The sequence below is a fragment of the Helobdella robusta genome (assembly GCF_000326865.2).
Source record: "Helobdella robusta unplaced genomic scaffold HELROscaffold_87, whole genome shotgun sequence".
Lineage (NCBI taxonomy): Eukaryota > Metazoa > Annelida > Clitellata > Rhynchobdellida > Glossiphoniidae > Helobdella > Helobdella robusta.
In genome coordinates, this window is record NW_008705498.1 from 361,571 (window position 1) to 375,041 (window position 13,471).

General features: G+C 33.3%; 3 protein-coding genes across 3 annotated transcripts in view; 1 reads left to right on the top strand and 2 right to left on the bottom strand.

Moving 5' to 3' along the window:
• Positions 1-3,172: 3,172 nt before the first annotated feature.
• On the top strand, positions 3,173-5,846 carry HELRODRAFT_182511 (hypothetical protein; the record flags this gene model as incomplete). The annotated part of the gene is made up of 3 exons (XM_009032759.1): positions 3,173-3,338; positions 3,997-4,088; positions 5,535-5,846. 3 exons carry the CDS (start codon positions 3,173-3,175, stop codon positions 5,844-5,846), a joined length of 570 nt encoding a protein of 189 aa, XP_009031007.1.
• A 411-nt stretch (positions 5,847-6,257) lies between these two features.
• Positions 6,258-8,413, bottom strand: HELRODRAFT_182512 (hypothetical protein; the record flags this gene model as incomplete). The annotated part of the gene is made up of 5 exons (XM_009032760.1): positions 6,258-6,275; positions 6,852-6,935; positions 7,310-7,420; positions 8,086-8,172; positions 8,360-8,413. 5 exons carry the CDS (start codon positions 8,411-8,413, stop codon positions 6,258-6,260), a joined length of 354 nt encoding a protein of 117 aa, XP_009031008.1.
• A 406-nt stretch (positions 8,414-8,819) lies between these two features.
• The window catches only part of HELRODRAFT_182513 (hypothetical protein), a gene marked incomplete at both ends in the record, with an annotated part of 6,740 nt that continues 2,088 nt past the window's right edge, over positions 8,820-13,471 (bottom strand). The window contains 8 exons of the mRNA XM_009032761.1: positions 8,820-8,873; positions 9,080-9,170; positions 9,383-9,562; positions 9,726-9,937; positions 10,224-10,286; positions 10,661-10,888; positions 11,185-11,329; positions 12,014-12,210. Of these exons, the coding sequence (XP_009031009.1) occupies positions 8,820-8,873; positions 9,080-9,170; positions 9,383-9,562; positions 9,726-9,937; positions 10,224-10,286; positions 10,661-10,888; positions 11,185-11,329; positions 12,014-12,210 (1,170 nt within the window). The remainder of the gene's footprint in view (positions 8,874-9,079; positions 9,171-9,382; positions 9,563-9,725; positions 9,938-10,223; positions 10,287-10,660; positions 10,889-11,184; positions 11,330-12,013; positions 12,211-13,471) is intronic.

A 13,471-nucleotide genomic window follows, 5' to 3' on the forward strand; every position in this document is an offset into this window, starting at 1 on the left:
ATAAACTTGAACGTTTCCACTAATCTCCGCACACACACCTACTCTTTGGAATCACGTAAATACATTCCTGCTATTAATTACTGCTCTTTTTACCGTTTTGTTGTTGTTGTTCATATTTAACGGCATTTATGCTCCCAAAGTGGTGCAATTGTTTGCCAAATTAAGAAAAAATTATTTTCTTTTTACATGTGGAAAAATAGAAGTTCCGATAATATGAAAAATGTTTATTGCACTGAACGTGGGGAAAGAGAAATACTAGGGGAAAGATATTTAAATCATATCGTAGTAGTTACAATCCTTCAGAAATTGTATTACATTGATAATATTATTGTTATTCTTAAAATTCTCTGAAAGCTCTTTATATATTAAATGTTTATGTCTATGTGTAATTGGGTTCTCGCAAGTGATAATATGTTGGATTGTTAATTTGTGTCCGCAATATTGACATAATGTTTGATCTGACTTATTTAATATATATCCATGTGTTAATTTTGTGTGGCCATGTATATATATTTATTTATTATTGATTTAATGTCTGAGTAAATCATTGCTGTATTTAGTATGGGTTCATTGTGGGCTGTTAAAGCTAATTGATCGGCCTTTTCATTACCAAGAATACCTATGTGACTTGGTATCCAGATTATTTTAATATGGCAGTTATTTTGTACAATGTTATGAATTTTAATTTTTATTGTATTAACAAGGCTATTTTTACTTGTATATTGTTTTAGTGATTGTACACCTGATAAAGAATCAGTCAATATTATAAATGATTTGTTAATTTCATCTTTTATGTAATCTAATGCTTTATTGATTGCCTGAAGCTCGGCAGTGAAAATTGAAGTGTCATCAGGCAAATGTATGGCTATTTTTGTTTTATCTATTATAGCTGATGCTGTTGTTGAATGATCTATATTTGATCCATCTGTATAAATTATGGTATTATTAATATTATGATTGATGATTTCTTTGACTATTGATTGTATGATGTATTGGTCCTCACATTTTTTATATTTTGTTAGTTTTGTATTTATTGAAGCTTCATTCATTCTCCAGAAATAAGGAAGTTCAGGATTTTTAAGTATATCTTGATGTTTTATGATTTTAATATGATTTTCAATGCGCAAATAAAATGGAGCTATTGCTTTAGGTTTTTTGAGAAAGTTAGTTATAAATAATTTTTTACTTTTAATGAATTTATATAAGGGACTTTCTGGGTATGATATGATTTTAAAATAATAGTTGAGTGACAATTTAATATGTCGGAGATTTAGTGGAATTTCATTGGCCAACACATGTAAGCTCAGAGATGGAAAGGTTCTATATGTGCCTAAACACAATCTTAGAGATTCATTTATAATTGGGAGTAGTGAATTTATGTATGATTTTTTGGCAGATCCATAGACTTGGAAACCATAGTCTATTATTGATCGTATTTTGGATCTATATATCATTAATAACTTTTCGTCATTGGCACCCCATTTGTAATGAGAAAGAACCTTAATTATATTGAGGTATTTAAAACATTTAGTTTTAACATACTTAATATGATTTATAAAATTGAGCCTTTGATCAAAGGTTAAACCCAAGAATTTTATTTTGTTATCAAATTTGATTGGTATTTTATTTAAATATAATTTTGGATATTTTATTTTTCTTTTATTTGTAAATAATATGGCCGTAGTCTTTGAGTTTGAAAAAAAATCCCATTATCTGTTGACCAGACATAGATTTGGTTCAATAAACCGTTTAATTTTCTTTCAATATTTTCAATATTTTTAATTTTGTAAGCTATCATAAAATCATCTATATAGAGACATCCAAGCCTATCCGGTGGAATTATGTTGCATAAACCATTTATTTTCAGACAGAACAGGGTAACTGATTTACCATTTTGTATTGCATGACTCCCGCGAAATTGACATCGGGAGCGCTGCATATATACCTGCAGATATGTGCTCGTAAAAATACACGCCCACATGCATACATATATATACACAAACAAATACACACCACACACACACACACACATATATATATATATATATAACATATATATATATATAACATATATATATATATATAACATATATATATATAACATATATATATATATATATATATATAACATATATATATATAAAACATATATATATATATATAACATATATATATATATATATATATATATATAACTTATATATATATAACATATGTATATATATACATATAACATGAAACTTTCAAGCCTAGCAAGATTTCTGCAGAGGAGTATTTGAAATATATTGTTAAAAAGACAAAGCCAGCACATATCGATGATCTTTGTAGACCACAATCTCCTGTCATCAGAGAAGTTATCTGTCATTTTGACCAGTTTGAGATTGTCGAAAATATATATAAGGTGCCACCTATATATATATATATATATATATATAGGTGGCAAAAATAATGTCATTGATGCGAGCAAAAAGTTGTGGTACTGACCCTGCACCATCTTTCTTGATCAAAGAATTTTCTGGTATTTTGATGCCATTATGTAATGCATCACTACAATCGTCATGTCTGCCGGAGAGTCAGAAAAGGGCTATCATACTTCCTAAGCTAAAAAAAGCTGGTTCCGATGCGAGTGATGTTAGGAGCTATCGGCCGATTTCAAAAAATTGGTGGCCAAACAATTGATCGCATACCTGAAATTAAACCGACTTTTCCCTGAACTTCAATCAGGTTTTTGCTCTGGACGCTCAACTGAGACAGCGATTCTAAAGGTCTTCAATGATGTTTATGAGGCTATTGATTCTGGTAGTATCTCTCTCTTGGCTCTGCTCAATGTCGGAGCTGCTTTCGATACGGTCAACCACAAGCTCCTTCTTGATCGACTTGCAAAGTCCTTGCCTGGTTTGAATCCTATTTGTCTGACAGATCGCAAACGGTATGTGTTGATGGCTCTGATCCTGCTTCCTCCCCACTGTTGAAAGGAGTTCCACAGGGATCAATTCTGGGACCCCTGCTCTATGTTCTCTATACGGCAGATATTGTGGAAGTTGTTGAGTCATCGGGTTTGAAATGTCACTTTTACGCAGATGATATACAGCTGTATAGTTACTGTAATATCAAAGAAAGACAGGAACTAGCGGACAGAACTCAAACAGGTGTCAGAACTGTCTCAGAATGGATGCTGGCAAATGGATTGAAGCTGAATATTGACAAGACACAATACATCTGGTTGGGTCAAAAATTAACTGGTATTCAGGAATATGTGGAGCCAGTCAAAAATCTTGGTGTTTGGATAGATCCTGAATTGAAGATGAATAAACATGTGAAAAATGTCTGCCGATCATGTTTTTACCAATTGCGCCAAATCAGACGTATAAAAAAGTACCTGACAAATGAATGCTTAATTTCATTGATGCACAGTTTCATTTGTGGAAGAATAGATTACTGCAGTTCAATCCTCTATGGTGCAAGCTTGTATCTTCAAAACTGCATACAGTCTATTCTGAACACTGCAGCAAGAATAATTGCTGGTGTAACAAAATATGAATCTGTTTCATCATATATGCGAAATGAGCTTCACTGGTTGCCAGTTTGTTATAGAATCGAATTCAGAATAGCAATGTTTACAAGAGACAGTTTGATGGGGCTTGGTCCTCGATACCTTCAACAGCTGATCGTGCCTGTCCCTACGGCTGCCGGGGGGCGAAAACTCAGATCCTCTGCCAAAAAGAAACTCGTTGTTTTTAGGTTCAAGACAGAAAATTATGGACGGCGTCGTTTCTCCGTGGCTGCAGCAGAGGTTTGGAATAAACTGCCCGATGATGTCGTTGATAGTATGGATGAAAGAGACATGTTCCGAAAACGACTTAAACATCACTTTTTTGACCGGCAGCTTCTCGAACAGCGCCTCAGAGTTTTACATAGAGGGGCGCTATATAAATTCTCCATACCATACCATATATATATATATATATATATATATATATAACATTCAACTGGCAGCTTGTCTTACCGCGTCCATTGTTAACCATTGTTATTTGCAACCCCACAAGCAGTCTTTTTACGGGCTCATCGTCGAAGAAAGATTCTTTCAGGTACTTCTGCCACCCAGTAACTATAGCTCAATTTAAGCCTCCTGTTTGCTGACTCTATCCATCAAAGGAAGTTGTGTCCGTTTTTTAAAGTCGTGATCCAACAGATCGGTAGGTTTACTATTAGACTCGACGATAAAACATTCAAAATAGCTGTTAATTTCAGATTTGGTCTGATTATTTAAAAGAAGCACTCGTGTAAATGGTGTGTCATGGAATGATCTGCCGATTGGATCGAGACTGTTCTGTTTTCAATAATTACGAGGCGCAAGCTCTGACTGAAAACTTTTAGTGAAATAAATGGTTGACTGTCCTGTATCACTTATTAATGATTTGATTTCATTCAACGTACGTATATACAAACAAACTAGCAAACGAGCATGCATCAAACTCTGACAATCACTGCATGAAATTAAATGATGGTGCATGCATTTTCAGTGTAAGAAATGGGATGATGGTGCAAGCAGAGCTGTAAAACCAATTTTTAAAAAACCTAGATTTTTTATGTTTTTTAAAAAAACTAAAATTTTTAAAATGATAAAATTTCAGGTTTTTTATGTTTTTTTAAATTTAAAAAACAAAATTTTTTAATTTTTTTTATGCAATTTTTGTTATGGTTTTTGATAATCTTGAAATATTATTAAAACATAACTTTGTGTGTTTAGTTAGTTGATGTTTTTAAATTTGAAATGGAGCATGTGGTGAATGCAAATGTGAAATGCAAATGCAGCTGGAATTTTTAACAATGTGGCTGCTTCACCACCAGCCAAACGAGGACGTGACTTTTCATCTGCATGGCTACAATTTAAAAACAATACAAACCCTCAACTGAAAAAATCAGCAATCTGCAAACATTGCAAATTTGTAATAACTTATCTTAAAAAATCAGAATATGTCCAGAGGCATTTGAACAATCGTAAAGTCTTTCAAAAATCCTTGGTCAAAACTACTAACTACATTTGTTGGTGAAAGATATTTTTGGAGCTACAAAAAACTAAAAAACCTGAAGCGTCAGAAGCTACTTATCCAATGAGATATCCATTTGAAACATTGTTTCAAATAGCCAGTGATTGTAAATATAAAGATTTAGTAAACTTTTTCAATAATCATCATGCGATGAAGACAAGATTGAATCTGATACAACAAGCTGAAAAACTTATTGCTTTGCTGCAGCCATCTTCAACTCGTTGGGGCTCATTGCAACAATGTTTCAAGTCTATTTCAGATTCAGAACGGCTGATTTTTTATAATTTTTGAAGAATGCAAATTTATTGATAGAATCTGGAAAAAGGAAAAAGCTGCAACGTCTCAAAGACTTCGTTTTTAATGATGACTTTCTAAACAATTTGAAAAAAAGCATTAAAAATCTTAAAGCCAATTGATGAACAAATAGTAAAACTTCAGAATGTTGGTGTACCAGTTTTTGAAGTTTTTCATTCATTTAAACAGTTGTCAGCCAAGTTCACAGAAATGCCAGAAATTCTTTCGATAACTGAAATTACACTGAGTGAACTTGTTAAATCACGCTTCAAATTGATATATGGCGAGACTCATGGCACTTGTTACTTGTTGGATCCACGCTTCATTTGTGATGGCTCAGCTGCTGATTCAAGAAGATCCATGGAAGATTCACTTAAGATGTCTATACCAAAAAATGACAACAGTGTTACAACAAAAGAAAGAAAAATTATATTAGGTAAAGAATTAGCTAAATATGTCATATCATCTCATAAAGAAGACAGACAACTCAGTTCGTTTTGAAATGTTGGACACCAATCGAAAAACTCTAACGCAATATTGGCAGTTAGATGGTATTTTCTGGCATAAACTGCAAAAAATAGCTATTGGAATATTTTCAATGTCATCATCAAATGCTGCATCCGAAAGGAATTTTGCAACTTTTGGTTTCATACATTCAAAGTATCGCGATTGCCTCAGCGATGAATGAGTTAAAAAATTAGTATACACAAAAACAAATTATCATGGGCTTGTGGGTGAAGATGTTAAATTTGTTGATACTGATAGTGAGAGTGAATGCGAAGTTAGTGAGAATGAATACTCTGAAAATGAAAATAAAAGTAATGAAAATTGAAATATGACAATGACCGCATTTTTTGTAGTATAGTTTTTATTTTAAGTATTTTATATTAAATTTAGCAAAGTGAATAAAATCTAGTAAAAATAAATGCTCTGAAAATGAAAATAAAAGTTAGGGAAATTGATTATTGAAATATAAAATCTTGACAATGATAGTTTTGATAGAACAATTTTTCTTTCTTAATATTTTATATTAAATTTTAAAAATGTGGTTTCAATCAATCTATTAGAAAGGAATGGATGCTCTGAAACTGAATATGAAAATAAAAGTGCGGAAATTGATAATTGAAATTTGACAATTTTTTAGAAAAAATTTTTTTAAATAAATTTTTAAAATGTACTTTTTTATCAATAATTTTGTTAAAATAACAATATAAATTTTTCAATTCAGTTTTGTGAATCAGGAGATATAAACTTTTTTTAAACACTTAATAAAATCTAAAAAAAACTATAAGCCATCAAATAACCTATAAAAACCTAAGAAAAAAATTAAAAAACCTAAGTTTTTAATAGCTCTAGGGGCAGGTATTTTCAGTGCATGAAATCATATGATGATGTATGCACAAGGGTTCAGTTCAATGTCAACACATTTGTGCTGTCCGACATAGAATCAAAATCGGACATGCAACCGTTGATTTGTAAGTGTGTAGATACAATAAAAAATGTTACCTTGTTGTATTCGGCATCTTTGTCCAATTTTGAGTTCAACAGTTCTTGCCTTAATCTTTCGATTTCCAGTTTGTGCTTACTCAACTGCGTGCAACAAAACATGAATAACTAAAACGTCCAACGAGAAATAAATTAAGAAAGAAACAAGAAGTTGTTTGAATGTCTATTTAAAAAGGTTAGGCATGTGGCTTTATAGCGCTGCATCTTGTTATGATAAATTGAGGAAAGTGATTTCAGAAATGACGTCAAGTTGTATAAGTCGAAAATTTCAAGTCAAGTCTAGGGAAGTTATGAAGTCAGTCACCAACAGCCTAAGTCAAGTCATGTTTTGATGAAATAAAGATTTTTTTAAGTCTACCTGTTATAAAAATTGTACAACACAGGAAGGGATGATGATGAAGTAAAAAAAAATCATTTTAGAAGTGAACAACAACTACAGATTCAAACTTTAAGTCTACCTCAATTTTATAATCTTCCATTGCGTGCTCAGAATTTCCAAGTTTTGCTTTCAAACGGTTACTTTCATTTTCATTTTCTCTCAAACTTGCCTCAGCACGTTTCAAAGCTTTCTATAAAATTAAAAAAATTGTTTAGTGCATTGGTGAGTTGACTGAAACAGCTGTGCAATGGCATTCAAACAGTGGCGGATTTAGAGGAGGGCCGGGGGGCCCCCACGTTATCTTCAGTTCAATTCAAGACAGGGTTAAATAATAAAAAAAAAATTTCGAGATCGACTCTTTTTAACAATAAAAAATAACGCTGATTTATTATATAAATTTGATACAAGTTTATTTCAGAATATAATTCATATTTTAAACTTAAATAGTGTTTTGCGGCACTAAATAAAAATAATTCGTGTTTTCTTAGTATATTTCTTTTATTGAAAACTCAATACAGTTGAGGCCGTTAATACCTAGATATTTCAATAATTGCATATGAAATAATTTTGTTTTTTCAACTAAAAAAATTAGCAATAAGCTGAATAATAAAAACATTTTTTGGGTTAGGGTTAATGCGTACCAGTCATTACCCGACTAGACTTGAATTAAGTTTGTAGTATTTAACCATTCAGGTCTGGTAGGAAAATTAAAAAAATTAATCTCAACGTTTTTTTTTACAATTATAGAATCTGATGTCTTGGAAGAAGGCCTTTCATTAAATTTAAACGATGACATGACTGATGTTTCAGACAAAACTGGTAATTCATGTCAAAGTTTTTCAAAGGAAACAATACCTTTAGATATTGGACAATATGCAAATGCAGAAATCCCAAGCATTTCGAATGATTTAAGATATGATCTTTTGAAAAATCCATGGAAACCTGACGAAAATTATAAATTTTCATTTGTGCTGGAAGGTAAAAGACAACGGGTTTTTAAATACTATTGGTTTCAAGAATTTTCCTGACAATCTTATTCTGATTTGAAAAAAGGAGCATTCTGTAGGTTTTGTGTACTTTATGCAAATAGAGTCATCATGTGGCTTAGTCGGAGTATCTGTTATATCACCTTTAAATCGTTATAAATCAGCTTTAGATCAATGCAGCTGTCATCAAGCGACATCTTTTCATAGAGAGGCTACAGAAAAATCAAAAATGTTTCCGAGTTTGATTAAAAATAAAACTAATGTTATAGAGTTATCAAACTCCGCTCTTTCCACAAAAATAGAGCAAAAGAGAAAAATGTTTAACACTATTATTAAAACTATTAAACTTTGTGGAAGACAAAATTTTGCTTTGCGTGAACACCGGGATGACGGTGCATTAGATCTCAAATCTGATAACAATCAGGGGAATTTCAGAGCGCTATTAAAATACAGTACTGAATGTACGAGATCCGCCACTGAATGTATATGCATTATACGTATACATTCAGTGGCGGATCTTGGGGTAAGGCCGGAGAGACCATCACCCAGTTGTATATTTATTAAAAGAACTCAGCTTTTGCTGCATAAAAAACACATTTTATATCAAAAAAAGCTCGCCAGCCTAATTTTGGCCACGCTACCACAAATCTTGGTCCCCTGTCCAAATTTGAAAAAAAATTTAAACTTTAAACATTTTCAAAATTTTGCCCCCCCCCCGTCAAAGTTGTCTAGATCCTCCAATGCATTCAAATGCCAGCAAGAGAAGTCCATTTAACCATCACCTGCTTGCATTCTTACGTGTGTGCGTGTGTACGTATTCAAAACTTTACCGAATGAATGATTGAAAAAGTAAAAGTACTTACCTTTATTTCTTTAAGTTTTTTTGAGCTGTTGTCATCATTATCATCCGCATCAGCATCACCTCCTGCCGAACTTTTCCTTTTTTGCTGGACGCTGACATTTAAAATGGAACAAAATAGAAAAAAGTCTAACTTGCGTATAATGTTGTTTAAATAGAAGACAAGCAGATGCTGACGAATTGTTGCACAATAATGAGAAAATCCTTACAAGTCATAAAATTATAATTAGATTCAGCAGAACCAACTTCACTTTCATAAGATTAATTATGAACAGATTAATTAACACAACATAAACAATAACAACACCTCTTAACATTATCGAGTTCAGCAACTGCCATCATCTTTTCCTTAGCCATCTTGGCCATTTGTAACTTCATGCTGTTCATTTGCTCCACGAGTTTCTCAACCTCGGAGTTTTTCTCAACCAGTGCAGTCTGCGCGTTCGCCAGGTTGGACTCGTTCTTATCAGCTCTCATTTTGTGCAGTCTGTTCAAAATGCATACATGCTTGAAAATCTTCAATAAACAATTTCTATTAAAAAATCCACAACCAATCGCTGAGTATTTAAATTAATTATAATGAATGATGTCCTACACTGTTTAATATTTAATTCGCTCCTAATGAAAATAAGCACGTGCGTATTACGAACCTCGCTGCTTTTTTAAAGTTCTCCTTATCCACATTCACTTTTTCTTTCAACTCTTCTTTCAAAGACTTCTCGACGTGCAGTGAGGTCTCCAAATTTTTAACCTTACTAGTCAACCTCGAAAGTTCTGATTCTTTGTTCGTCAGTTCCCGCTGCAAATGTGCTTTCGTCTGCTTCAAACTTTCCATGCTGTTCACGTTCTGAAGATGTTCCGACTGAAGATTATTTCATCAAGTTATGAAAACAAAATATCAGAAATCGTTTATATCAAAGCATCACTATGGTAGCAAGCATAAAAAACTGTTGAATAATTTAATAAACAATCAAATAAAATAAATTGTTTTTTTTTCAGTTTGGTATTCAGTATAAACAAATATCCCAACAATCACGAAAGAAAATAATTTTTAAAAAATAATAAACAAAATGAACGGGATAAATTAAATAGCAACATGAACAAGAAGAACTTGCGACGCTGGCCGGCCCAACAACCAACCAACCAACCTTCAGAGCCTCCAACTCAGACAGGACATCATTCTTCTCCAGGCTCATCTTCTTCAAGTCGGCCTGTAAAATCTAATAATACATAACAATGATGCATTTGGTGGTCTCCAGAAACGATATATATATATATATATATATATATATATATATATATATATATATATGTATGTATGTATATATATATATATATTTGTGTGTGTATATATATATATACAAAAAATATTTGGTGATTCGTGGTAGTAACAAACACGTTAATGTAATTTAACCAGACACCTTAACAAGAAAGCTTCAAGTTATAATTCCGAAAACGAATTCCAAAAAACAAAATAGCACCACCATCGTTATCATTCATCATCGTCCATGACAACAAGAAGTTGAAGTATGCACACCTCGGCAGTTGCACAACAGCTGAACATTCATTCCAATAACCAACCAACCACCTCGTGTGCCTTGCTTAGTTTGTGAACTTTATTGAGGAGATCATCCCTTTCGACGTTCAACTGGATGAAGTTGGGCCTCTCCTCCAGCAGTCTGATCATCTCCCTCCTCAAAAAGCTGAAGACTTCATCAAACCTCCGAAGATCCCTCTCCAGAAGTTTCTTCTGAGTCACCAGGTGATCCATCTGCACCTCCGTCAATGCCGGCGAGGAGTTGAACAGCATATCCTGGAAAAGGAAGGAAACGTTGCGCACACGATGGCCGTGCAGAACGTACAACAATCTCCAATTATTTGTAAACCTCCTACTACCGTAACTAAAACTTCTGTTAATCTCAATAGATTACTTATATTAAAATTGTCATTGCTAAAGTTCTCGTTTTCTTAAATAAAAATAAAATTTAATTAACATTTGCAAAAAGTATAAATTGTTATTTAAAGTCAATGAAATATAATCATAAATTAGCTTTAACACGTAAAACATGTTTCAAGGAAAGTATTTGTAGACATCATAATGATGCCAACCTCCTTGATGTTCTTCAGCAAAGTAGTGAAGTCATCGATTTTTAGGGCCAGTGCCTGCAGGAGTAGTTGGTACCTGCCAAGTTGATTCACGTCTGGCTCCATAGCCAGGTCTCTATGATGCTTGTCTGCTGCTGCTGCTGAATCGCTGGTGAGGGATTGTAATGATGACGATACCGGTGAGTTGTGATAATGGTGGTGATGATGAATTGTGAAAATGATGATGAATTGTGATGATAATGATGAATTGAAATAATGATGATGAAGATGATGATGAATTGTGAAGATTATGATGAATCGTAATGATTATAAATTGTAGTGATGATGATAATGTTGAATTGTAATGATGATGTTGGCTATGAATTGTGAAGATGGTGATGAATTGTGATGATGATGAATTGTGATGAAGAATTGTGATGATGATGATGACGATGAATTGTAAAGATGACGACGAATTGTGGTGATGATGTTAACAATGATGATGACTCACCACGATGAAGATGAATTCGAATGATGATGATGGCGATAACGATAATGATGGTGGTAAATTAAGCTATTTTGAATCGTAAGGATTGACATTAATGATAACCTAACTTTAATGACATTAATAACATTAACCTTAATGATAATTGCAAATTATAAGAAAACCGGAAAGAAACTTTAACCGAAGTTTTCAATAAAAAAAAGACTCAGTAAATAATCTAATAAAAATTCACACATGACGAACGGGATACTTTATAGATCTAATTAATGGAGTATATGAAACTTAATATTATGAAGTCAAAATTAAAATAAAATGAGGTTATATGTGAGCATTATATAACAAATGTACTTTGAATTCTCCAGAGCAGTGCAAATGTTTTCTATGTTTTCTAAAATTTTTTTGTTTTCCATGTCAGTTGCCAAAAGTTTCTTTTCAAATTGTTCGAGTTGTCTCTCTTTATCTCTCAGCGCGTCCTCCGACTCTTTCAGTTGTTTCAGTTTCCGTTGCGATGCAGCCGGTTGAGACCTTCTGCTTCTACTTGCTGTCTTTTTAAATTTGAAAAAAGTGCCTATATTATTGAGGAAAAATTAAAAATGAACACTATCCTACAAATTTTTCGACTAATTTTATAAAATTTTAATAACTGCGCTTATTTTACCAGCGTCCTTTATTTGGCTTGTTTCATTTCTTTAAATGCAATTCATCAATCAAAATTCATTTAAACCATCATAAAAAATATCTAGCACTTATTTGGTTAAAAAAAAGCAGCAAAAATAAATTTTTTAAGACCTATCAATTATTTTTTAGTTTTCAATTTCAATTTTAATCTTCAAAGATTCCTGATGCACAGAGGTGTGGTAGTGACAACTATGGCTTGGAGGTAGTGAAAAGATGAACTCATGCCCCTGACAACTTGCATGCAAACAACACAATCCTTTAATGCAATGTCGTCTTTCTGGCCTTCATGTGTCGCCGTTCATGTTTAAAAGCAGATGAGAGCACTTTAAACTCACCAGTCATTCAATCCTCCATTTTCAAATTATATTATAAGCTGGTTGCATTTGCAAAACAACCGTTCAGCAAATATCTAGCAACCATCCAGCAACCAACCAGCAACCATTCAGCAACCATCGGACAATCAGCTAGCAACCATTTAACAACCATCCAGCAACCATTCAACAACCATTTAACAACCATCCAACAACCATTCAGCAACCATCCAGCAACAATCCCACAACCATCCAGCGACCATCCAACAATCATTCAGCAACCATTTAGTAACCATCCAACAATCATCCAGCAACCATCAATCAATCATCTAGCAACCATCCAGCAACCATTCAGCAACCATCCAGCAACATTCAGCAACCATCTGGCAATCAGCTAACAACCATTTAACAACCATACAGCAACCATCCAGCAATCATCAAGCAACCATCCAACAACCATCCAGCAACCATCCAGCAACCACCCAGCAACCATTCAGCAACCATCCCGCAACCATCCAACAACCATTCAGCAACCATCCAGCAACAATCCCACAACCATCCAGTGACCATCTAACAATCATTCAGCAACCATTTAGCAACCATCCAACAATCATCCAGCAACCATCCAACAATCATCCAGCAACCATCCAGCAACCATTCAGCAACCATTCGACAACCATCCCGCAACCATTTGGCAACCATCCAACAACCATTCAGAAACCATCCAGCAACATTCAGCAACCATCTGGCAATCAGCTAACAACCATTTAACAACCCTCCAGCAACCATCCAGCAAACATTCAACAACCATCCAGCA